Consider the following 25,793-nt stretch of genomic DNA (forward strand, 5'->3'; position numbering starts at 1 on the left):
TTACCACATGATGGCTGTTTGGCAGCCTATGTGAAATGAGTTTGGCAGGTCTCAATCAACCCCCCATCTGGGACAAGAGACCACAAAAAACCACCACCTCCATTGCTACTAACTGCTCCCCTTTGCTGTCAATCTCAGTGGAGAGGCCAAGGTCAGGGCTGAGATATATTGCTGGGGAAGTTGGTGCTGTTGGTACCCAGGATGCACCTGTTCTATGGATGACAGAAGACTCTTGTCTCCAATGCTGTCACTCAGACTGGAAAAAAGATGCAACATTTTTAATAGCGATTACTCACTGGAATTGTTGAGCATTCGCCATCTTTCAATCAAATTAAATGTCTCTTTCCTAAAGACATACTCTAGCTCGACCACAAATTACTGGTCTTGCTGCAGGAATCATTGGTTGCAATTAATCTGTGGTATGCAAAAAGTCAGACTAGACTAGTTAATCAGAATGGCCTCTTCTGGCCTTCAGCTCTGTGAAACTGGGCACGGCCTCCACTTTAGAAATTACTAAAAGAAAACGACGACGTGGAGCTAGTTTTATTCCTTTTAATTATAACCCAAAATGTAACATAGCAGTAAAATGCCCCCGAACAATATGGAATAGGAAACATACATGTTACATGGCATACGTAAAGGATGGGGACACAACCATACAAAAATAGAAGAGAGGGGATTTTTTAATATATATAATAATATAAAGGCAATGGTTTCTGAGCCGCGTGGTGTTGGAGACGATACGCTATTTACACAGGTCACAACACACACGATGTCGCCGGGGATGTGAAAAATAAATACTGGGGATGCGATCAGAGGAAGCTGAGTTGAGGATCCTTTTTGAATGTGTCCATGAGGTTCTTACGATGTGTTTGATAAGCCAGGGACAGCTGTAATGTCCCGAGGTTCAAGAAACCAACCTGCTGGAGAGGGGGCAGCTGGGGTGGGTCACACAGGAGCCAGGCACCGTTTCCAGGACACAACAGGCCAACCCAATGTAATAGCAACTAGAGGTTCCTGTTGCCATCAGGACCCCTGTGGGCAGAGCTCTGTTAACACACACAGGGGGAGAGAGAGGCAGGAGTTTGGAGGAGAGGCTAACCAGACTAGACAGACAACAGAAGGACTACCACCCCCATTTTTACAGGGGCGGAACTGAGGCACAGGGACCCCAAAGTCACATACAGAAGCTGTGGCAGGGCTGGGAATTAAACCCAGATCTCCTGAGCCTCAGGGCTTGACCACGCAGCCAACCTTCATCTTGCAACGCTTCCCTATTTGCCAAGCACTCATCACCTCTCTTCCCAACTGTCCTCCCCCCTTTCTAGTGAGCGATTCCTCCCCCATTTGTGTCCCAGGGTCAGCAGCCGGGGGAAGGGGGCCAGTCTGGAAACAGAGTTTGCAGTCAACCTGCAGCATGCTCTGTAGCTAGCAGTGGCCTTTCAGCGTGGGCCTGATGGCGATCGAGGGACTGATTTGAAAACCCCAGAATGACATTTAAAACCCAAAAGGCACTGGGCCGGGTTCTCCTCTCACTTACACCGCTGTCAATCAGAGCGACTCCCCTAAAGCTGATGTAGGCGAGATCAGGTTTGTAATGATGTTAGGAGAGGTCAGAGTCGGGACCAAAGCTGCCTGCCTGTCTCTTTAACGCACATCCCCTTGGGGCCCTGGTCTCAGATGCCTTGTCTCACAGCCTCCGAACGAGTGCCAAGTGCTACCATGCATGCTTGTTTGCACCAGCATCAGTGGCTCCGCAAAGGTAGGGTGACCAGATGTCCCGATTTTATAGGGATGGTCCCGATTTTTTGGGTCTTTTACTTATATAGGCTCCTATTACCCCCCACCTCCGTCCCGATTTTTAATACTTGCTGTCTGGTCGCCCTACGCAAAGGTGCAGGACAATGAAAAATGAAGCCCAGAGGTATTACTGAGATGGGCCTGAACTAAGAGACCAACACCACTGAATTCTGGGTAAATTTGGCTCTGAATCCAGACTGGAGCCCTTTGCAGTTGCAATGATCCAGGCTGGTGTAAAACACTCATGTGGCACATTGTCCCTGTCTAGGTCAATGAGCCTGCCACAGCACTGGCTAACAGAGCTGATGCTTTTAGCTCCAGAGGTCTCAGGTTCTATCCCTTCTGCCAATGGGCCACCCAGGGGCATGGCATTAGAATGGCAAAGGTTTGCCCAGCCTTGCCCGTTGTGTGAAATCTGGCTTCGAGGGCAGTGTGCGAGGTTGTGTTACCTCTGCGTCCTCACTGACATTGCTTATTACATGGGAACCTGGATTGGACAAGCTTAGGAAAACAAAAGATGCAACAACCACAGCTCCGAACTGAGTTTCCTGCCGTCGGGAGCTGTCCATCCCCACAGCTGAGCCCCTAGGACAGAAAGTCCCACAAGGGAAGGCTCAACCTCACATTCCCGCTGGACAGGTCCAGGAACTTCTGCAGATGGGGGCACCAAGAATTAAAACAAAAAAATAAATACGCCCGGGAGTGCTGTCTTGGGGCTAGTATACAGCGTGGGCCCAATTCTCAGGGACACTAGGGCCCTCTGGCAGCATAAAGGGGCCTTAAAAAAGGTGGAAATGGCCCCCAGACAACCCTCCTGCACGTGGGGGCCTCCCCAGTCAGTGTAGAGCTGGTGTAAAGATGGTACAATGGTCCTGCTCCCAGCCCAGACTGAAGACATGGTTGGAGTGCTCCGTGCTACGGCTAGTCACTGCCTCCCATGGGCACCATGGCTCTGAACCACCCAGGACTATGAGGAGCAGAAAGGTGGTTTAAAGCCACCCTAATCTCCCTCCCGTGCCCCAGACGCAGGAACGGAGTAATGAGAATCGGGCCGTATGCGTCTGCATAACATAAACAGATATAAATAAGAATCTTTCATCTTAATAAATATCAGGTATATGGTTTGTACAATATACACATAATGCCCCTGTCTCCTGGGTTCGGCCTCTTGGCAAAGAAGGAGTGTTTCACACATAGTTTTCTTCGGCATCGCCCACATCGAGGGGGAACTTAGCCACAGCTGTAAACAGAGCCATAAAAGAAAATGAGTTGCAGGGCAATATTAAACACTACAGTCTGGAGGGCTCAGGGGACCGGGACTGGGCCATGGAGCCTTTCATCTCCAGGTCCCTGGTGTAACGTGGCCCATCACAAGAGTGGTCAAAAGTCATCACTCTGCTCTCGGGACAGTTCTCAGACCAGTCCCCAGGGGGCAGGTCTCTGGATCAGGGGCAGCTGAGCACCTGGGATCTATTCCCAGCTCTTCTCCCGGCTCAGTAGGTGACCTCGAGCAAGTTGTTTACAGCGCGGCCACCCTAAAAGGGTGTCATAAGGAGGAGGGAGAGAACTTGTTCACCTTAGCCTCTAAGGATAGAACCAGAAACAATGGGTTTAAACTGCAGCAAGGGAGGTCTAGGTTGGACATTAGGAAAAAGTTCCTAACTGTCAGGGTGGTTAAACACTGGAACAAATTGCCTAGGGAGGTTGTGGAATCTCCGTCTCTGGAGATATTTAAGAGTAGGTTAGATAAATGTCTATCAGGGATGGTCTAGACAGTATTTGGTCCTGCCATGCGGGCAGGGGACTGGACTCGATGACCTCTCGAGGTCCCTTCCAGTCCTATAATCTATGAATCTATCATCTAAAGCCGCCCGGATAATCTGGGGTGCCTGAGTCTGGGGGTTCCATTTCCAATCCACCAAAGGTCAGACTCCCAAGCACTCAGCATCCAGAAAAAAAAGCCAGATTTTCAGCAGAGCTCACCCCCCCTTTCAGGCCCCAAAACGAGGAACGGATTTTCCCTAATGCTCAGCCCCCAACGCCAGGAGCCCATCTGAGAATCCGGCCCCATTGACTTCAGCTAGAATAGTGAGTGCCTGGTGCCGCTGAAAATCATGCCCCATCTCTCTAAGCGAAGCGGTAACAGTCAGAAGCAGAAATTGGACGCTCGCAAACGGAGGCACTAAAATTAGAGGGCACGGGGCTGACAGGAAAGAGCCATCAGCCTGGGGAATCCCTTTCCACTCTCAAAAGCCCCCTACACGTGTTGGCTGGGTTGTTTCTCAACACATCTTTACGCAAGGCCTGACTGTGTGGAAGGACCTACCAGCCAATTCTGAACCACACCCCCATCCACCGTACCCAGGTGAAGGTTCTCCAGGTCAAGAAGTGAAACATACCTAAGCAGCTGCCGTAGTGACGGACTCCGATAGATCTGCCCAAGAAGCAGGTTGCCCGCCGTAGATGGCAGGCAGACGGGTAGGTGATGTTGTTGTTGCCGCAGAGAGTGTGGTCCAGGGTGGAGGGATCCGGGCAGGGGGCCGTTCTGCACATCACACAGTGGGCGCTGCCCGTCTGGTCCACAACGCAGGTGTGAGTCCCGGGGCACACCACGCTGGAGCAGGACTCTAAGGGAAGCAGTCACAAGCCGGAGAGTGAGCTTGGGCGGAGCATGTGTGCACGTAGTTCAAGCTCCATCAACAGGAAATTCTACAGCTGCTGTTTTACAGGGGCGGGGGGGGGGGGGGCAGCATTCGAAGGATCATTGTGGACCAAATACTGCTCTCAGTTTCACCAGATTAACTCCGGAATAACCCCACTGGTTTCAGTGAGGTTTCTCCAGCTCTACATTGAGGTAACTGGGAGCAGGGTTTAGCAACAAGTTTCCCTGGAAATTGTGCTTCCCCTCTTATTCAGCACCAATCCAGATATTTGGCTACTGGGAAACATTTGCTTCTCTTCACCAGCAGAAGGAAGAACCCTATGTGGTTTTAGATGGTGCTGTGCATCTGAGGGCTACTTGTTCGTGCCTCTGTAGATCTGGGTACAGGAGCAAATCGGATCATAAGTGCAATGAATCCCATGGCCTCATCTGCCCCTGGCATGACACTTGCACACTTCCCCAAACCTCAGCGGAAGTAAACCAGTGACCCTTCCTTTGGCCCCTCTCCACGGCCCGACTGATGGTCCGTGCTCACAAGAGGGCAGAGGGATATGTAGGCCAGAATTCAGGTGCAACAGCAGAGCAGAGCAACACTGGGACCCTGGTTTAGACCAGCACAGGTGCTGGAAGTCAGAATAGAGGTGCACTGTGTGTGGGATGCCCCTGTCTGCCCTGTACCTAATGCCAGGGTCCCGTGACCTGGGTACTACAATTCACTCCAAATTAAAACAAGCAGCAAATAGTGACTTTACCATCCCTAGGCACTGCCCAGCCAGACCCAAATGGAACCGGCAAATTGCTGGGTTCTCGACCCACCGAGCAGTCACAAGAGTGCGAACCCGCACGCTAAGCTAGCCAGAACACATGGAGCAACGGCTGATTTCTGCTCTGACAGCCCGCCTGCGTCCCATCTCCGCTGTGTACACACATACGCTCACACACTCCAGCAGACGGGGCATTCCATGGCAAGCGTGCGTCATCACTTACTGTAGATTATAAACACTCTTTCACCGGGGTTTAAAACTTCAGCTCTTTTTGAAGCTGGATCAGGCGGTGACTAGACAGCCCAGCTCCCAACTCCCCAGATTTGGTTTTTAAGATGATTTCGACAGGAAGGAATTTCAGAGAGGGGGCTGGCAAAAATAACTGGCATAATAAAGCTGCCAGACCTTGGCAGGTTTGGGATGTTTTTCTGGTCTGTTTTTTTTAAAACAATAGCTGGATGCATCTAAGTGACATGTTATGGGCCGCTGTTCTTTCGTCGGTGATGTACGTAAAACCCCCATTAAATCCAGAGCTGTTTACGCATCAGAAGATGCTACTCCAGTGTAGAATATACAGCGCATTCAATACTGGGCATCGTATTTCAGTGAGTACATAGGGCTTAAAAATCCCATTGCTCAGGGAGACTTTGGGGCTGTCAGGTCCTGTCGCCCTGCCCCTTGTGCAGTTATTGCCGAAGGAGGATCCCTTACAGAGGAGAAGGGCAGCATTTTATACCCACTTCATGCTGGTGCGATTGCAAAAGCCTTTAGAGTCATACACTTCCTACTGCAATTTGGAGCAAATGAGGATATACGTTGCTGTGCACTGTTAAATATCTGCCACTTATCACCCAGAGGTTGCTGCATTTCAGTGATGGATAAAGTAACCCCCACAGCAGTAGATCAGGGTGCAAATGTCTTGGGGATGGTTCCGGTTACCTAAAGAATAAAAATAACGCCTTCCACTTATCACCTTAACTCCTCAGCTTCCGTTGAGCCTTGTCAGCTTAGTACGTATGGGGCCACATCCACGACCGGTGTAAACGGTCATTGTTCTATTTATGACAGTTTGCAGCAGCTGAGAATCTGCCCTCTGCTACGTGCGGTTATGCACTTCTCAGAGGGGGTGTCTACACTTCACGCTAAGCCCAGGCTCTGTCCCACGTTTGAGCCCAAGCCCCACTTCTGTCCACACACAAGTCAATAGGACTCGGGTCAGCAAGCACTCAGGACCTGGGTCCTAGGACTCTGGGAGGCGGCTGGGTCAAGCTCTGTCATTTTGCAGTGTGGACGCGGCTGCGCAGTGCAGTATGGTCGCATTAGCACAGCTGGGAAACTCTGGTCCAGCAAACGTAAACCCAGGTTTACAACGCAGTAGGACGCTCAAACGCAGACTGGGAAACGCCAAGTCCACAAATCCGGGCCCCCAGATCCAGGTTTGCAATGCAGTGGAGACATACCCAGAGACTCCCTACAGCTCTTAGATGCAGCACGGTGAGGTAGACACGGGGGGGCCTAATCCTCATCTCACTTACACCAATGTACATCAGAGGAAAACTCATGGAACCCAGGGGAATTATCCCAGTGTAAGTTTCAACAGGTTCTTCATCAAAACCTCAAAGACTTCAGGGTTCGATGCTGCCACCGGTACCCATGCTGAGTGGTATCTTGCTAGGCAAGGTCCTCTCCTGGGGACTTGCTATGCAAAGAGAGTGGCAGAATCGGGCTATTCAGTATTCGAAGATTCTGGTTCTTACTCATCATTTGCTACATTTATCCCAGCTGCTGGACACATGCAGACCCCCTGGTTCTCTCTGGCTCAGGTCCCAGCCAGCGCTACACATTGTCCTCCCTAAGTCCTGGCCCCAGTGCAGCTCTGCCCAGGCAAGCAACCAAAGCAGGATCACTAATGCAGACCTGGTGCTGGGGGGTTTTACAGTGAGGCGTCTCACCCTGCTCAGGGCTGGCATGGGTGGTGCTGCACCGGGGCTAGGCCAACGGTGGGAGAACAGCTGAGGCTCTAGCCTCAGGGGACATGGGAGACAGTGATGCCTAGTGGACAGAGCAATGGACTGGGATTCAGGATTTCTTGGTTCTATTCCGCCAATGACCTGTTGGGTGACTGTGGGCAAGTTGCTTCGCTGCCCTGTGCCTCAGTTGCCCCATGGGTTATCAGGACACTGGCCTCCTTTGTAAAGAGTCTTAAGCTCTACTGGTGAAAAGTGCAAGATAGGAGCTTGGTATTATTATTTAGGAGGATAAAATAATGCAACATCTGCTCTCCTCACGGCATTTCCACCTAGGGAGAATGACAGATCTCTCATACTGGGCCCCCTGTCACATTAAAATAACCCATGAAAAGACATGCAATAAAACCAGAACTAGGCCCGAACCAGATAATAGACTGGCCTCACCTTGGCCCTTAGTAGGGTGACCAGATGTCCCAATTCTATAGGGACAGTCCCGATATTTGGGGCTTTGTCTTCTATAGGCGCCTATTACCCCCCACCCTCATCCCGATTTTTCACACTTGCTGCCTGGTCACCCTAGCCCTTAGAGAAGCCCAGATTTGAACTCCATCTCTCTGGCCCAGCTCTGCTCCTAGACCCCCAGAGCACCCCTAGAGTGATTGGCTGAATAGGTCAGAGGCCCTGCAGGAGACAGGAGCCTGTGCTCCCACCACAGCCCTTAGCGTTGGAAACTGGGCTATGGAAAGTGAATGCTGGCCAGGACGCAGGGATGATCCAAACGGAGCAGCAGGGATCTGCTGAGTGGGGCCTGCTCAGCCCTGGAACCAGCTGCCACGTCTCAGCCTGGGCACGGCCGAGGGGATTCACGTGTCTCCAGATTGGAAAGGGTTTGGGGATCCTGAGGGATGGATTAACCTCTCTCTCAATGGCCCTGGAGCATGGTCAGGAGGGGCCTCAACTTAAGAGCTCAGCTGGAAGACCGGGCCTCAAACAGGGCAACCCCCTTTCAGGCCTTGGCTTGGAGCATGAGTCATGACAGGGGCTCTCTTGGACCCTAAAGCTTCTGGCTCAGAGGCAAGAAGTAGGGGAACGGCCTGTAGGTCAAACCCAGCTCTGGCCTGCCAGCCCATGTGCCAGTGACCCACACGCTGCCGTCCAGAGCTTTCCTCCCAGCTTCACTCTTGCGTTGAGGGGGCCAGGGATAGCTCAGTGGTTTGAGCATTGGCCTGCTAAACCCAGGGTTGTGAGTTCAATCCTGGGGTAAAAATCTGTCTGGGGATTGGCCCTGCTTTGAGCAGGGGGTTGGACTAGATGACCTCCTGAGGTCCCTTCCAACCCTGACATTCTATGATTCTATGAATTCTGACCAGGCATAAATGCGTGCGGCTCCACTGGGGGTGATGGGTTTCCACCCACTAACAATCGACTCTAAATAGGACCCTGCCCTTCCACCACGAATTCCCATTTCCGCTGCAGGCGGCACAGCAGGCATGTCAGGGGAACAGCCCCACACTCCTTGTCCAGTATAGAAATCTCCCACGCTAGAGGGATACGCCACGGGTATTTCAGTAGGGGGAATCGCTGCAAAGTCACCTCCAGGGGGCAGGAGATACCAGACATGAGGAGCGGGGGAATGCTTGTACCAAGCCTTGAATGTGCAAGGGCTGCAAGTGCTAGCTACTGGGGAAGCTGCCCTCGGTGAGGATCAGCTGCCTTGGTGGAAAGGGTGACCCGTGAGAACATCCAGCTTGACAGCACCGGAGAAGCAAGGACAATCTGAAATGATTGAGCACCATTTCCTCCAATTACCAAGGGAACTTGAAACACACTCGCTTTGGGGGTTATTAGGATCGTTCCACTAAGGCTGCCCGTCGCATGCAGGGAGAGGGCCAGGATGCGGGAAGAGAAAGGGGCCCCCGACGTACTTTTGCATTTGCCCTGGTACATCACTTCCAGGTCGGGGTGGTCTCTGCACTTAGCTGTCAGCAGCTCGCACTCGTCGCGGTAGGTGTAGCCATCCGAGCCGCACACTTGCAGCTTCCTGGGCAGGCTGGAGCAATCCGGGGCACAGGCGCAGTGGGGACGGCCGTGTTTCATCTTGCAGACTTTGCCAGGGCCGCACTCCACCCCCTCGCAGGTCTCTGGGGGGAAAGGAAAGAGGCGTTAGCACAAGGGAGCCCCCACTCGGTTTGCACCGGGGCATGTCCTCTCCCTCTGCAGAGGGATCGAAGGCTGCAAGGGGACCGGGAGACACAGGAGCGGACCAAGAACCAGCTGTGGTTCAAATCTTGCTCACCAGCCCCCCGGTGTGAGGCAAAGATGAATTAACCCCTTAAGGCCCACAAGGACTGAAATCAGGGGGGAGAGATAGCTCAGTGGTTTGAGCATTGGCCTGTTAAACCTAGGGTTGTGAGTTCAATCCTTGAGGGGGCCACTTACAGATCTGGGGCAAAATCAGTACTTGGTCCTGCTAGTGAAGGCAGGGGGCTGGACTTGATGACCTTTCAAGGTCCCTCCTAGTTATAGGAGAGGAGAGGATATCTCCCTTCTTTAATCACAGGACCGGAGCAAGCACCCCAAGCTTCCCCACAGCACCTCCTGTTATGAGAGTGCTCGATCAATGAGGGATGGCGGCGCAGATCTAAACAGCGGATCCACAGTGACGGTGCCCGTAGGGGGCGCTCAAGACAACGCAGTATTGGTCCTGGGTTCGATCGGACCAGTGATGCCTCTTGTTGAGCCCTGTCAAAGGCTTCTTGTATGCTGCTCTTAACAGCCCCCAGCTGGGCCAGAGACGGGGGAGAGAGGATACAGCACTGTGGCTTGCTCAGTCCTTGGACTCTGCTGGGGCCACCATCGAGAGTGCTCGCTGCCGTGCTGGCTTTTGGGACGTGCGGGGCCATCTCCTAGGAACCACTCCCCCCAAGACCCGCCCAACTCGTTACACAAACAGATGGTAACAGCTACCGGTTCTCGCTGGGGTCAGCCCTGGGGGATTGGATGTGGAGAGCTCCCCGGGCTTTGTCTAGACGAGGGGTTGTTCCCTCCAGCTTGAATGCAACTTGCCCTCCATCTGGACGCAGAACTTTCTTGATTGAGCGTTCAGTTTCAGATCATGCCCGGTAGCCCAGGCTTTACCCTGCGTCACCTCAATCCTGTGTAACTACAGGGTAATGACACAAAGTCCTGAGCCACTCAGCCCCATAACAGTCTGGTTCCTGCCCAATGGGAGCTGTGGAGCCGGCGCTTGGGGCGGGGGCAGCGTGCGGAACCCCCTGGCTGTCTCCACACATAGGAGCCGGAGGGGGGGACATGCTGCTGCTTCCGGGAGCCGCACAAAGCCATGGTAGACAGGGCACCTGCCTTAGCCCCGCTGCATCGCCAACCAGACTTTTAACGGCCCGGTCAGCAGTGCTGATCGGAACCGCCAGGGTCCCTTTTCGACCAGGCATTCCGGTCGAAAGCCGGACACCGGGCAACCCTAATAACGGAGCAGATCTGCAGCTGGAAAAGTCGCTCCATTCATCAGTGGAGTCAGACCGGTTTACAGCAGTCGAGGGGCTGGCCCCTGTGTTCAACTGCCAGCTGATTTTTTTTTTAAGAGACATTTCTTTCTCTCGTGCAACAGAGAGCCCTGCTCTGTTGTGCACGGCACCCTCCAGAAAGCCCAGGCTGTGCACGCGGCTGTGTGATCAACAAGTTCTCTTTCCCGAACAATACCCAGCCCTGTTTCGCTCCAGGCCTCCGTGACTTGAAAACGAGAACGGGCAACAGCGAGGGGGGAAATCTGTCTGGGACGCCTCTTTCCCTACGGGCAGGGGAGGAAGAAACAGATGGCTGCATTGTCGCACTGGGTCGCCTCCTAGCAAAAACAGTCTGCGCGGGTTCAACGGGGCCGTTGAACTCATGTGCGTGTGTGGCCAAGCCGCAGAATTTTCCCCGAACCCGGGAGACATTTGGGGAGTGCGCAGCGCGAGCCAGGGGGAAGCGACATTGGCTCCTATGAGAGGCTAATTATCACGTCTCCAGAGGTTGGAAGTGTGTGGCGTGGGGGGGGGGGGGGGGAAGAAATCAGGTTGCTCCAGTGGGAGCATTTACAGCATGTTCCACAAGTGTGACTTAAAACCACTGCCCCTGCTTTGCAGGACGGCTACCTTCCCCAGTGCTCTCGGCATCTTCTCTAGCCTGTCGGCCGCGGGGTCAACTTTACTGCCCCGTTTGGAGCAGGGGAACACGGACGCCCACCACGGTATTACTTGAAATGTGTCTCTTTGGACCTAGAGACCTCTCCCCCTGCGGAGTCATTCCTTCACTGAAGTGGAAGGCGGGGGGCTTGGGGAATGTTACCCCTGGAGCTCGGGGGGGAGGAGGAAGTGACCCCATGCAATAAGGGGAAGGGATTGACTGCGGACATGGTGTGGTGCGGTTTCCCTGGAAGATCGCGTAGGGAGGAAGGTGGAATTCCCCCAGGAGTTTGTCCCTATTTTGCAGAGGGGAAATCCCCTGGCAGGGGACCAGCTGGTTTCCCTGTTTGCACCCGGAGCTCTATATCCAAGCAGTAGCCATTGCCCGGAACAGGGCCTGTCTTGTGAGTCAGAGTCCCTAGCTCTGCGGGGGCTGAGTAAATGAGCGACGTGGGGCTCAGGGGAAGCAGCTCTTTCACGTGGACGAGCCTCGGCTGAGCTCGCCTGGCATGGGCCACGCTCCAAACAGGCCACGCCCTTCGGCGAGCTGGGCGATTCCAGCAGGTGCAGGCCTCTCTCTGCGCCGGGGGTGGCAGTGAGGACTGCTAGACAGATAAAGCATGAGCCTGGGGGCGAGGGGGGGGGTTTGCCACTGCTCCATTCCCAGCAGCCCCGGCCCCTTGCCCAGGTTAGCTCTGCAGTGCCCCGCCGGGACCCAGAATGCCCCAGAAGGAACATAACCTGCCTCTGACATGGAACCCTGGCACCCTCCTCCATTCAGGGGCCCTGGGGGTGATGCCAGGACCTTTCTGCCACTCTCCAGCGGACCTGGCTGCAGCGCAGGGGGGCGACACTATGCTAGGGGCAGAGAGACACCGTTTCTCCTGGAGCAGAGCTAGGAGCTGGATCACAGATACAGGGTGTCCCTCCTGCCCTTTTCCAAGGCCTCCTGCTCATCGGCTAGCTCTGGGGGAGGTTCCTTTCCGGCCCGCTGGGGAACGGGCAGGATCAGATTGGACTTTATGGGGGTTTCTGCAGTGTGGGGAGTATGTTCCTCCTCTTGCTTTGGGATCCTCTCGTCTCCGGGATCCTGAGGCGCTGATAAATCCCGTGCAGCGGATCGGTGCCTGGCTAGAGCAGCAGAGCTAAACGTAAGCAGAAGCCGAGCAGATCAAGGAGCTCTGTTACCTCCTCCTGGACGGGGTGAGTGAGGAAGGCTGGTTCTCAGCCCGTGACGCAGGAGAGCTGGGTTTAATTGCTGGCTCGGCCACTGATACATCACGTGACCTCCAGCAAGTTGCTTAGGATTTTCAGAAGGGCTCAGAAACTGCCAGGCTGTCCAAAGCTCCTGGCCCCCACGTCGCTCTGTGCCTCAGTTTCTCCACTGCAAAACTGGGAGAATAATCCTCCCTCTGCCCGCCTTGTGCATGTCAATTGTAAGATCTCTGGGGGAAGGGCTGGCTCGTGCTCTGCACCGTGCCTGGCACCGTGGGGTCCCAATCTCAGCCCCGCAGTGCTGGCCGAGGTGCAGTGAACAGTAATCATCAGCCTGGAGGCGGATTCTGACTTCCCTCATTAAATCAGGGCCTCTACCTCCGTTCCCTCCCAGCACTGCCTGCCACCCAGCGATGTCAGACATCAGAAGCAGACCCAATCCTCAGAACCTTGAATTGGGGGAAGTTTCAAGTCTGAATCCTGCAGCCTGGGCCTGGTCTCTATAAGGAATCAAGGACCAGGAGGGCAGTTTCAGTTTTACCTCCAGCCTCTCTCACTACCCGTCAGGTTGTTCCCCTTCTGGAGACCTCTCCAAGGCTGATTGAAGGGCAGGGAGGCAGCAGTGTCTGTGATCAGGCAGGAGAGGGGTGCATAAGGGCGGGGGAAGGCTGTTCGTTAATGGCCTTTGTAAAACAAATGACTCAAAGAACCACGCGACCTTTCCAACCCACTCCCTTACAACTGCGGTCAGCAGGTCTTCTGGCCTGTCCTCACATGGCCGCGCAAGTGTGACGCGAGGATCCGTGCCTCTGGCTTGCTCCGAAACATCTGGAGGGCTTGGAACGCACAAACTGGAGCGTTTCCATTTTTTGAACGAGCCCGTTCTATAAAGACGTTTGGAGATGTTGAAAGGGGAGAGCCGTAAATAAATAAATGGAAATCTGTGGCGGGCAGCTGGAAAGGGAGGATCTGGCAAGAGGAAACGGTTATTTCACCGGGAACGAGCCGCTGCAAGTTGGCTTAGCACACTCAGATCTCTGCTCCTCAGCGGTGTCCAGGGCTGGAACTGCGTTCCAACAGGACTGGGGGGAGTTGCACAGTGTGGGGCGGCAGTCAATCGTCCTACGCTGCCCCCTTGCAAGCCCCCATGCAGGGGGCGGGGCCAGCAGTGAGAGGAGGAGTCTCCTAGTGCACCTCATGGACACGCAAGGCTCCTCTGGAACGCGGGGCAGCCCATAGGCAGCTGTCACACAGCGCCCGCCTGGCGTTATTCTGATCGATGTCAGGGGCCGTTCCAGTCCTCGGGGCCACCCAGGATGCCAACTTCGCCCCCTTGGGCTCTTGCCTCTAGTTGGGGATCTGCTGCTCGTGCCCCGCTACCCCGACCAGCACTTCTGCTCCTGTTGCTCTAGGATTTGGCTGGGAGTGGCGGGGCAGGGAATAAACCCCCGCACCTCCTGATCCTGATAGAACGTAGAACCATGGGCCACGACAGGGGGAACCTCCAGGTCGTCCCTCCCCCACATGCAGGAGCAGGGAGAAACAAGGTCACACACTTTGTGCCTAACAGCCCACGTCATCATTGACACCAGTGCAAAGTGAGCACAAATGGCTCCCCCGTTCCACGGGGGCTCCGTTTACACCTCTCCGCACGGGTGTAAACAACTGCGCGCCAGACACGGCAGTGACTTGGCTCAGAACCAACTCTGCTGGTTCCATGTCAGACCCCAACCCAAAAAGGGGCCTGTTTGTCTAGGTCCGCTGTGGCCAGTCCCCCGAGCTACCAGGCCAAGATGGTGGAAATGCTGCAAGAACAGACAATGGCTGGAGATTTCTGCTTTGTAGGACCAAACTCCCCCAAGGGCGACGCCGGAGTCGATGCCATTTTAAATGTGACCCCAAACCTCTGCTCCTAGTGGCTGTTTGTGATCTAGTAGCTATGACAACAGACTGGGACTCAGAACACCTGTGTTCTTGTCCTAGCTCTGCCTCATGTCACTCTGGGCAAATCACTTCCCTTGTTTCACCTCCCATCCTTTACCTGCTCTCGCTATTTAAACGAATATCTTTGGGACAGGGACAGTCTCACTCTGGGTACTGCTGCAGCTAGAGCGCCACAGATAAGACACGTCCTATGTTGACGGAAGGGGTTTTCCTATCCAGGTAGTTAATCCATCTCTCCAAGAGGCAATGGCTAGGTTGATGTGAGAATTCGTCTGTCGAATTAGCCACGTCTACACCAGGGCTTAGCTCGACCTGTGACGTTTTTCACTGTCCTGAGCCGGGTAGCTGGGTTGAACTAATTTTTAAGTGTAGACCAGGCCTTTGTGGTTAGCTCCGCACTGCAAAAAAACCCACAAACACCCACGCCAGCGAGTCTCCGCGCCCAGGTCAGTGGACTCGGGCTCACGCTACAGGGTTAAAAATAGCAGTGTCGATGTGCCTGCTCCGGCCGGAGCCCAGGGTCTGGGACCCAGCGAGGGGAGAGGGTCTCAGGGCCCGGGAGGGAACGTTTACACTGCCAATTTTAGCCCTGCAGCACAAGCCCGAGTCAGTTAACCCGGGCTCGGAGACTTACTGCCACAGGGTGTTTTTTTTGCAGTGTAGACGTACTGTGTCTCTAGATGCTCCCATAACACTACGCAGTATTTATAATAAAATACAATAGGCTCGGGCCTCCAGCCCCTGGGCAGGCCAGGGCTTCCTTGGGCACTTTGCCGACGCAAGGACAGCGGGCCGGCTGTATGATTTCAGCCGTCAGCAAGCACATCTACCTTTGCAAGGATGGCAGGGCACCAGCCCGAGGAACCCCAAGAGGCTGATCTTGTTGCCTGGCTGGGTGTAGTTGGACCAAGCGACGTCAACGTTGCTATTGCCGCAGCATTCCTCCCAGGTCACGTCGGCCTTTAGGATCATGGTGCATTTTGCTTCCTTCCCCTGCTGCAGCCAGCAGATCCCACCTGCCAGGAGAAAGCAGACCATTAGAACCACACTTGGCAGGCTGTGTCCTTAAGCTGAAGCTACTGTGTTTATTGGGTAAAGCCACTCCCTGGACAGAGAGCCAGCCCGAAGCCTTTGCACCGCTAAAACAGTGCATAATATGTGCGAAGTAGTTCCCCACCTACTGGTGCTTCTAGATACTTGCAGTTCACAAGCTGGCTGTCGCCCCTCTTCAAAGACACAACAGAGCTCAACCTCGGGGTGGAGGTGGGGGGGGAATAAACTAATATTTAGGGCTGGATTTGCAAAATGTGTGTCAGCCTGCTAGGGCATGTGCAGTTGCCCAATATGCATGGGCTTTGCACAGGTGCACACAGATATTTGTGCAGGTGCATGCATTGGGCCTGGCTTGGGAAATGCAGGGGGTGCTGAGTAGCATGGTCTGCAAATTGCAAATGGTCTGCAAATTGCTGTGTTTGAGACAGGCTGTCTGTCTCTCTCCCCTCACCCCCTTCCAGTGCCTTCTCTGAGCCAGACCTGCTTGCCCCTCACCCATCTCTGGCATTAGGCTCTGGAAAACAGACACGGGGTAGTTGTTAAAGAGAACAGCACCAAGAACCTAAAGTGGCAGTTCCCAAACCCCTTCATTTTCATCTGTAGGGCTGGATACTCATGAATCTAGTTCTACAGATGCGGCCCAAGCTATAGTCCTGAGCTCCAGACAGCAAAGACCCCAAAATTGAAAGAGATTTTGCAGTTCTGTCAACTCCAAGCATTCAAAAATCATGAGTTGGTCCCCAAAATTCCATCAGCTTGGATTAAAAACCATGAGACTTTTCAAAAATAGCAACTTTGGGATGCTTTTCATTTGCCTTCCCGTATCGTAGCCTCTAGCACGTCACGTTTTCAAGCTTTTCTCAGCAATCACAAGGGCTAGAATCTGTTGTTGTTTTTTAAATGAAAGTCGGGATTCTCTCTTATTCACATGAATCCAGGATCTGGGGCTTTAAGAAAGACACTGAACAGCACGAGGCTTGCAATTCAATCCTAACAGTGGATGTGCAAAAAGAGGTTTCAATCTGGGATTAGATTTCAAGCCTCCCTCCTAGTGTCCAGGGACATTTGACTCTGGAGATTCTGAGCGCTCCCTCGTTACTTCCCCCTTTCTTAGGTTTTCATCGTTTACAGCCACCCATTCAAAAAAAAAAAAAAAAGAGCACAGAGCATTCAAGCAAGACTAGAACAAGCTGAAAAGACCTTGCACCTCACTGGCAGCACAATGAATTTCCCTGGCCTAAAACACCCCATGGATGCCCTGGTGCCATGACCCCAGGCTGGGCTAAACTGTGGAGAGTGCTGCCCTATGTCCAGTGTGCAGCACTGCAAAACTACCGGCTGTAGTGGTGGAGCAGACGTGTGGGACCATGAGTGGTATGGCACTTGGGATCAATCCTTCTCGTATGCAGCCATGTCTTGACCATTGGGCACTGGAGACAGCCCCTTGGGACACAGCCAGGCCACTGGCATTTGATCTCACTGAGTCAAAAGCCTGTTTGTTTCTTAATCTCATGAGCGAATCATTTCTTTTTTCTCTCTCTCTTTTGTGAGTGATTCCTTTGCCATTTCCTTCCTTGTAAACCGGCCGCCGCTGACGCTGGTTGGTTTGTTTTCTCATTAGCTTGATTTGGGGTTTGTTAAACGGCTAAAGATGTGGGGGCCAGTTTCCGCCCTCAGACATGCCGGGGTAAATCTGGAGTGACTCTGCGGTAATCAGTGAAGTTACTTGGGGAGTCATCCCAGCGCACGCGGAGATCAGAGTCTGGTCTGAGCTTCCCCAGCCCACAATTAACCTGACTCTGGTTGGGTTGCAGTAGCTCCTTGCCCTGGGCAATTGGAAGCTCCCGAGGGAAGATTTCCCACTGCAGCCCAGCATTCTCTGTTCTATAGAGGAGAAGATAATAACAGGCTCTGTGTCTGGGCCCTCTCTGATTAAAAGCACAGGACACCAGGCCACTAACTGAGGAACAGAAGGTTCCTAGTCTCCCCCTCTCGCCCCCGGTCACTAGTCTAGACGGGTGGGGTGTCTGAGCAGAAACAATGGGAAGAGGGAGCCGGCTGTCTCATTCAGGAGGGTTTCTCCCACCCTGGCCTCATGCAGGGTTAATCCTGAACAAACTCACTGAGTTCTGATCATTCTGGGTGACTAACTGCTGGGCCCCACTCCCTTTCTCCCAATCTCACAATGCTGCAGCCAAGGGTAAACCCACAGAGATGACCCTGGGGCATCCTAACATTTGGAGTATACTCCCTCCTCCCCACCCCCATTGGTCATGGACAGGGGCTGTCACTCCTCTTGCCAGCACAGTGTTTCTTTGCATACGACCAGGACTTTGGATTCTGCTCTTAATCTTACCCATGTTAAAGGCATCACAGAGGGTGTAAACCAGAGCAGGATTCAGCCCCGAACACTGACTTGGTCCTTTGTAAATAGCACTGCACACATATTAATGAGTTAATCCTCACAGTGCCCCCTGGGGGATGAGTGAGGATCACGTCCCTGATGGGGAAACTGAGGCACGGAGTGATTTTAATGGGTTGTCTATATGGGTATAATGCCCCCTGTGGACATTCTTATTCCAGCATGAGTGGCTTTTTTCAGTTTAGCACAATAAACTAACAAAAAAAAAAAAAAAGGTACTTTATTTCTTTGTTTCCACATGCAGCTATTCCAGAACAACAATCCCTGAGTAACTCCATATTTGGACACTCTCGTTCAGAGTGCCTTGTTCTGGTTTAGCTTAATCTACTTGTGAATTAAGCTAAACAGGGACATTTTATTCTAGACTAGAGCGTCCACACATGGAGTTATTCAGAAATGGCTATTCCACTTTAACTTCGCATCCCACCTTTACCCAAAATAACTTCCAAATCTAGACAAATCCTAGTGGTCATGCAAGGAACTGTAACCACCATAGAACTAGTTTCAATTCACACCTTAGCTTATACTGGTGTAACTTTCCCATGTGGACAAGCCCTACCACAAAGCTTGCCCAAGGTCAATAACAATGCCATGCCACAGCAGGAAATAGAACCCAGGAGTCCTGACTCCTAGTCCTCTGATCTAACCTCCAGACCACACTTCCTCCTGGTGGCAGGACTAGAAGGCTGAGTCCCAATGTTTGATCTAACCCAGGGGTGGGCAAAATTTTTGGCCCGAGGGCCACATCGGGGTTGTGCAACTGTATGGAGGGCTGGGTAGGGAAGGCTGTGCCTCCCCAAACAGCCTGGCCCCCGCCCCCCCATCCACCCCCTGACTGCCCCCCTCAGAACACCCAACCCCTGCTCCTTGTCCCCTGACCGCCCCCTCCCAGAACCCCCGCTCCCTATCCAGCCCCCCTGCTCCCTATCCCGTGACTGCCCCGACCCTTATCCACAGCCCCGCCCCCTGACAACCCCCCAGGACTCCCACCCCCTATCCAACTGCCCTCTGCTCCTCATCCCCTGACAACCCCCTCCCGGGACCCCCCCGCCCCAACTGTCCCCCAGGATCTCCACCCCCCCCCACTTCCTGTCCCCTGACTGCCCTCCCGACCCCTATCCACATCCCCACTCCCTGACAGGCCCCCCGGGACTCCCACCTCTCCCTGTTCCCCATCCCCTGACCGACCCCCCAGAACCTCCTCCCCATACAATCGCCCCCTCCTCCCTGACTGCCCCCCAGCTACCCTCCTCTACCCGCCCCCTTACCAGCAGCAGGAGCTCGCAGCCCCGACCCCAGGCCAGAACCAGCTGCGCTCCCCACGCTGCCCAGCGGGAGCGGTGGGCCAGAGTGCGGCCCACATGGCTGCGGGGGAGGGGCTGGGGACTAGGCTCCCAGTCCGGGAGCTCAGGGGCCGGGCTGGATGGTCCCGTGGGCCACAGTTTGCCCACGTCTGATCTAACCACTAGACAACACTGCCCCCTTCAGAACCGTACATTGCTATGACGTGGTTGTCAATGAGCCCGGCATTTGGCCCTGAGCTGCTTATTCATCTGTTAATAATATTAATTGGGCTAGACTCTGCTTTGTTACAAATCCCAGCGACATCCATTCTGGAGTCACGCCATTTTCACACTGGTATAAGTCAAATCAGCCTCCGAGGGTTTGTCTACACGTAGAGCGCTGCCGGGGCAGTAGCGCTTAGTGCAGACGCTACCTACAAGAGCTTGTCCCGTCGGCGTAGGGGCTCCCCCGCCCCAAGAGGCGGTAGCTATGTCGACTGGAGAAACCCTCCCGTTAACACAGTGCTGTCTACACCAAGGGCTAGGTCAGTATAGCTACATCGCTTTTCCACACCCCGGACGTTGGTTTGTAGTGTAGACTCACGCGTGTAGTCTGCATGTCACGTTAGCCCAGAGCCAGATCTTTGTCCCCTCTTGATAAAAAATGTTGGTTTTTTTTAAGCAAATAAACATCCTCTGCAGCATTTGCAACCCAAACATTGCAACATTCTGCTGGTGCAACTGACTGGAAACAGTGAAACTGACCAGCCTGTTGTCCTTGTCCAAGTTGAGAGCAATGGAAAAGGTAAACAAAGAACAACCAGCACAAGCCAGACCCTGCTGTTACTACTGCGTGTAGTAAGGCGCTCTGTGAGCTGAGGGGTGAAAACATTCTTACTATCCTGAGTAGTCCCATTGATCCTGAGGACAGGGACCTTGTTCTGAAGTGTTTGCAGGATCAAATCCTCTAAAATAGATTGTTAAAATACTTTCAGTTTTAAGGACATTACAGGGAGAGGAATGTGTTTGCTTTTAAAGTATGCCGGCAACCGGTGTAAAGTCACATCACTGCACTGAATTCAATGGCGTTACAATAATTTACACCAGATGAGGATCTGGCTAATGGTTTTTAGTTTAGCACACGATAAGGGGCTCGGAGCAGAATCCAGGTTCACTCCCCCCCCCAAAAAAAGGTGGAAAGTGTTTGGATCCACGATTTTTCACCCATCTCTAAGTCCAGATGCTAATTCTGGGCCTGATCCCAAGAAGCGCTGAGTTCCCATCGAAATAAATGGGAGTGGCAGGCGCTGAGGCCCAGATCCCCAAAGGTATTTAGGTGCCTAGCTCCCGTGGGAGTCAGCCACCTAAATACCTTTGAGGATCTGGGCCTCTGCCCTTGTCTGCCACCTCTTCTTTCAGTCCTGTTTGCCACCACCGTGTGATTCCTTATTGCTTGCTGCAGAAACTGTGCTGCCCTCTCCCGAACATAATTCATCAAGGGGAAATCTCAATAACTGGCTGGGTATTAAGCTCGGATGCAAGATGTGGGGAGCTTTGGCCCCCCTCACGGCTCTGCCAACCCTCCTCATTCCTGACTTGCAGCCTGCCTGGCTGTTCCAGTCCTAGACAACCCACACACAGCTCTGTCAGTCCTCCCCAATCCTGGCCCCAGCAGATCCAACTCCATCAATTCCAATCCCGGCATTCCACACCGCTCTGCTGCAACTCAGCCAGCCGTTCCAGTGCTGGGCTCCCCACACAGCTCTCTGTCAGTCCTCCCCAACCTTAACCTGCACCTGCCCCACTCCTGGGCTCCCCGCTCACCTCAATGCACCTCCATCCTGACCCACTCATTTCTCTGTAGCATTTCCACTAGTCATAGGTATGTAAAGTGCCACCGGCACCATAGAAATAAATTAGGTTAGATCCGGGAAATTAATTAAAATTACCCGAGGACCTCCCGATTTCATAGCATCTCAGTCCCACAAATGTCCGTTCCCACCACACCGCTCCAAAAGCTAGTGAAAAATATAAGCACGAGTATTAGAAGTGGGCCAAACCCCTCCCCAGGAGCCTCCTTAGTGAAGCAAGGTCATCCTTCCAGTAGGATTTAAATTCATTGCAGGCTGGGAGATGACACACAGCTACCGGGGAGGGGAGAATTTCTAAATTTGGATACAATCCGAACAAGGTTTTCTGGAATCTGGCTATTTTAGAATAGTTTAGTTGACAAAATAATTTGCAAGTGAAGAGGGGGTCAGTTGTCCTGAGCCTTATGAGAAAAAACAACTGTTTTAAGATTATCACTAACATTTACCCTGTGTCGTTACTTTAACACACCCATTAATCCCATTCTACTACATAGAACAACTTCTTGCATTTCTAACTGTGCCTAGGTACCATACCGTTGGCACTCTTTAGGGTCCTTCAAAACCTAGTGCCTTTCAACTTGAAGGAACCCCAATGCACTGTGTAAACTTAACCGCCAGGAGAATTTATACGCAAGTAACACTTCTGGTACTGCTGAAATGCAGCTAGGGAGAAGCACCGAATCTGTTTAACAAGGCTGCACACCAGTTCAGGGAAGAAAGAAGCAAATTAGAATCCCATATCCAATTGCATACTGCAGGGGAGAATTGGAGGGAGACAGGATGCAACTCTCCGAACTGCAATTTGGCCTGGACCTCGGGGCAAACACCTGTATACTTGTCCTGGGTTCTTTAACGAGGAGGAGTGGTCACAGGCTTGGTTTTACAATCCCTGGGAAGGAGTTAATTCCCCAGGTTCCTACTCAGGCAAAGTTCCTGTTGTTCCTAGGGTGAAAAGCTGAAAACAGGAGTTGTGCCATTGATTTCAATGGAACCAGGATTTCACCCCTTAATTTGTGCCTCAGCGGGGACTGAAACCATCTATGGTACTTCTCTAGCCCCCACTGCTGGAGTACCTGAGCTCCTTACAAACTTGAATGCATTTAGACTCCCAGCATCCCTGCGAGGTAGGGGAAGTGCTGTTAAATGGAGAACTCAGGCACAGAGGCTCAGATGTGGAGGAAGGGGAATTGAATCCAGGTCTCCTAAATCCAGGATCGTGCATAGTCACCGGATCATCCTTCCTCTATGAGAATAAGAACTCATTAAGGACTCCAGGGCTTTGACCCAGCGACTGCCCATGTGGCACTGTTAGTGCATCTAATCCCCATGATTTAACTGGACCTTGGCTGATATTTGTAACCATTCTTTTGATTTCAGCAAGGGTCCGAATGGCCTGTGCTCCCATTGCCAGTCAGCAACCGTATCTCATACAATGTACAAGCTGTAGTAATTTTATTCAGATTAGACCAGGTTCAGAGGTGCACTAAGTATCAGGGGAAACATTGCGGTGCAGACAATGGCCCAGATTTGTCTTGTGGCGAAGGCATGAGGCTGGGATCTAGGTCCAATTCCCAGCTGTGCCCTGTGGCCCTTTGGTAAATCACATTAAAGTCCGTGTCTGTGAACCAGGAATCCTACCTCCCAAGGATGCTGCGAGCATAAAATCTATGAATAATTGCAGCATGCTAAGATGATGCCATAGCTAAGGTGATTAGAAATATTTCTGAAGTAAGGTCCCCATTGACCTCGCTCTGTCACTCAAGGAAGAAGCAAAAACCCACTGCCTGGCAGAATTCGAGCTTTATATACAGGCTGAGCAAAACTGCAGTGGGAACTTGGATGCTTTAAAATGTTCTCGTAAGATAGGGATTTGTTAGCTAGCTGGCATCTCTAAGGCAGGTTCCCCGGTAGACAGCCATTAGTAAAATTCCATAGGCAAACCCCACGCTTAGTGTTATTTTATGTTAATGTTCTTAACAGAAAGGGGCACAAGCAGCAACCTCTGCACCTGGCTTTGGAACGCTCCAGTTAGATGGATCTGGGGTTTGAGGATGCCCCTTTATAAACCCGAGGGGCCTGATTCTCCATTACCTTCCATCTTCAGCAGCAATTTGCAATGGTAAAATGCTACCAGAACAGAATGATAGTACCTGGTACTCACTTGGCCCGGGGGTAAATGACCGCACGAGGCAATGGAAAATCAGGCCCCTGGGCAGGGCTGCTAAATTCAAGTCGGTTCCCAGGTTTGGATTCTGAACGCCCAATGTTTCGAGCTGGCGTTTGGAAATCATTTCTAGTTTTTAAACGGATAAAACTCAGCACTATGGCTGCCCTAGGAAGCATGTGTGTTCTCTTGCTTTTGAGATCCTTAGGGACTGATCCTGATGGGAGGTGAGCACCTGTGGACGTCAGTGGGAGTTATGGGTACTCAGCACTTTTTAGGAACTGACCCCAGTGGGCAACTTTTCTACTAACACCAACTTGGTGAAACAGACCAGCCGCAGTATACTGAGATAGCAGGGGACTTGGCTAACATTTGCCCGGAATCTCTTTGCTTGAGGCTTCCTTCCACAATGAAATCACAGCCTTCATGACACTGCAGTCTATATCAGTATGATCATGATAGTGGGACTTCATCCTTATGTCTTCACACAAGACCAAATGGGGCAGGGAGAGAAGCTATGGGGGAGGGCGGAGGATGCTCAGAAGCTCAGAGGATTGGGCCCGTAACAAGTCTGGTGAGAAGAAATGCTCCTGTGAAGCCCACCAATAGCTACAAAAACAACGAGGAGTCCGGTGGCACCTTAAAGACTAACAGATTTATTTGGGCATGAGCTTTCGTGGGTAAAAAACCCACTTCTTCAGATGCAACATGTTGTGTTTTTTTACCCACGAAAGCTCATGCCCAAATAAAGCAGTTAGTCTTTAAGGTGCCACTGGACTCCTTGTCGTTTTTGTGGATACAGACTAACACGGCTACCCCGATACTGGACAACAATAGCTAGTCTCCAGTAGCGGCCAGGGGTGACCGACCATAATGCTAGATTTATAGTGGTTCTCAACTTTTCCCATACTGGGACCCCCTCCCAGCCTGGGATCTCTCGCCCATCTAGCTAGAAAACCCCTTCCCATTTAGCAATCTGAGAAGGGGGAAGTGGTCACAACCTCCCCACACACACACACCTGTTTGTGACGACCCCTAGGGGATTGCTCCCCTGAGGTTAAGACACCTGCTGAATTACACCACAGGAAGGCAATTTCTTCCTAAGCCCAGCTGGGGAACGGTAAGAAACAGGTGGCAGGTAAATGGATGGGTGTTTGTCCGGCATCTCCCCCAGTCTGCCCCAATGCAGTTGTCTAGACTGCACGTGATTTGCACAGATCCAGAGTTGATGCAACCAACCCATCCCATAGATGATTCGTTTTAAAAGTTACTCAACTCCCAAGTGCAAAGGAGCCTCCCTGGAGCTCCAGCTGGGGACTAGCCCAGCTCTCCAGAGCAGAAACTAGCCAGACCGTTTGGAGCACAGGTAGTTTTGCAGCCCCCCAGGGGCACCCCACTCTGCGGCAGCTCCCACACGAACGGCCGCGTTCATCCAGGCGTGCGCTGCTAGGAAGTTCATCCAACACCCAACCAAAGGTGCGCCTGGCATTGGTGCTGACCGGGGGAGGGGGCAGGCTGGGATCCTGATCCGGATTCGTTCGGGACAAGGTCCGGTCTGAGATCAGAACCGGCTTTGAACTACTGGAGACCTTAGCGCTGCAGAATAGCAACGTTTCACCTAAAAACGGGAAAGGGTTTTATTTTGGAGGGGGAATAAGCCCCCCCCCCCCCCCCCAACTTCTGCCCGGCGAGGTTTGCAAAGCTCACCTGCAAACAAGCACGCGTCTGCAGCTGCCTGCCCGTCCCTAACTCGGGACAGTTTGCTTCAGGGCAGCATCGGGTTGTTTGGGTTTTTTTGGCCGGGGTTGTCGTTAAGAAATGCACCTGGAGCAGCCTCGGAGAATCACTTACCCTGGACGGCGTCCCCTTCCCCTCCAGTGATGTGACACCACATCCCAGCCAGCACCAGCACCAGCCAGGGCTTCATGTTGAGCCCAGACAAGCGATCAAAAACCAGCCAGGCAGCCCCAAAACTTGAAAAGTTGGGTAGTCAATTTCCCACCCCCGCCGAGCCCTCTCCTTTGCCCCAGGGGCGTGCGGCTCCCGCAGATCTCCGAGGGGGAGAGGCGTGGGCTGGCCCTCCAAGTCTCTTCGCCTGGTCCTGGGCTGACCTGTTGCCTTTTGAGTTACAAATCTCAGTTTCACACTGGCTATATAAAGATTTTTTTTTTCGTGCAGGGTTGAATCATGCTGCTGGGGTGGGCGGTGCCCGCGCCGCAGCCAGTGAAGTGCCGGGAAGAGCAGTGTGTGTGTGTGTGTGTGTGTGTGTCTGTCTGGACGAATGTATGTTTTCAGGCTTGATTGTCTGAGGTTACAAATCACCCCACTCCCACTCTCATCAATAACGTACACACAAGCTGACAGGAGGAGGGATGGGGAGAAAACTCTCTCGCGTAGCTGGCTGCGAGCGTCGACTTTTTTCTGTTTCTTTTCTCCACTCCTTATACTTTTTCCGCCAAAA

General features: G+C 52.8%; 1 protein-coding gene across 1 annotated transcript; it reads right to left on the reverse strand.

Moving 5' to 3' along the window:
• Positions 1 to 538: 538 nt before the first annotated feature.
• FSTL3 (follistatin like 3) lies at positions 539 to 25,589 on the reverse strand. Its single transcript, XM_034755423.1, has 5 exons — positions 25,184 to 25,589; positions 15,370 to 15,555; positions 9,122 to 9,337; positions 4,200 to 4,427; positions 539 to 3,040 (listed from the first exon to the last, which is right to left on the reverse strand). Exons 1-5 carry the CDS (start codon positions 25,257 to 25,259, stop codon positions 2,988 to 2,990), a joined length of 759 nt encoding a protein of 252 aa, XP_034611314.1. The 5' UTR covers positions 25,260 to 25,589; the 3' UTR covers positions 539 to 2,987.
• Positions 25,590 to 25,793: the final 204 nt, after the last annotated feature.

This window comes from Trachemys scripta, chromosome 22 (assembly GCF_013100865.1).
Source record: "Trachemys scripta elegans isolate TJP31775 chromosome 22, CAS_Tse_1.0, whole genome shotgun sequence".
Lineage (NCBI taxonomy): Eukaryota > Metazoa > Chordata > Testudines > Emydidae > Trachemys > Trachemys scripta.

Coding starts and splice junctions, on each gene's coding strand:
- FSTL3 (XM_034755423.1), bottom strand. CDS start 25,259: ATGAAGCCCTGGCTGGTGCTGGTGCTGGCTGGGATGTGGTGTCACATC. Junction 4,428..9,121: donor GTACCAGGGCAAATGCAAAA/GTACGTCGGGGG, acceptor TGCTTCCCTTAG/AGTCCTGCTCCAGCGTGGTG. Junction 3,041..4,199: donor TCACTACGGCAGCTGCTTAG/GTATGTTTCACT, acceptor CTCTGTTTACAG/CTGTGGCTAAGTTCCCCCTC.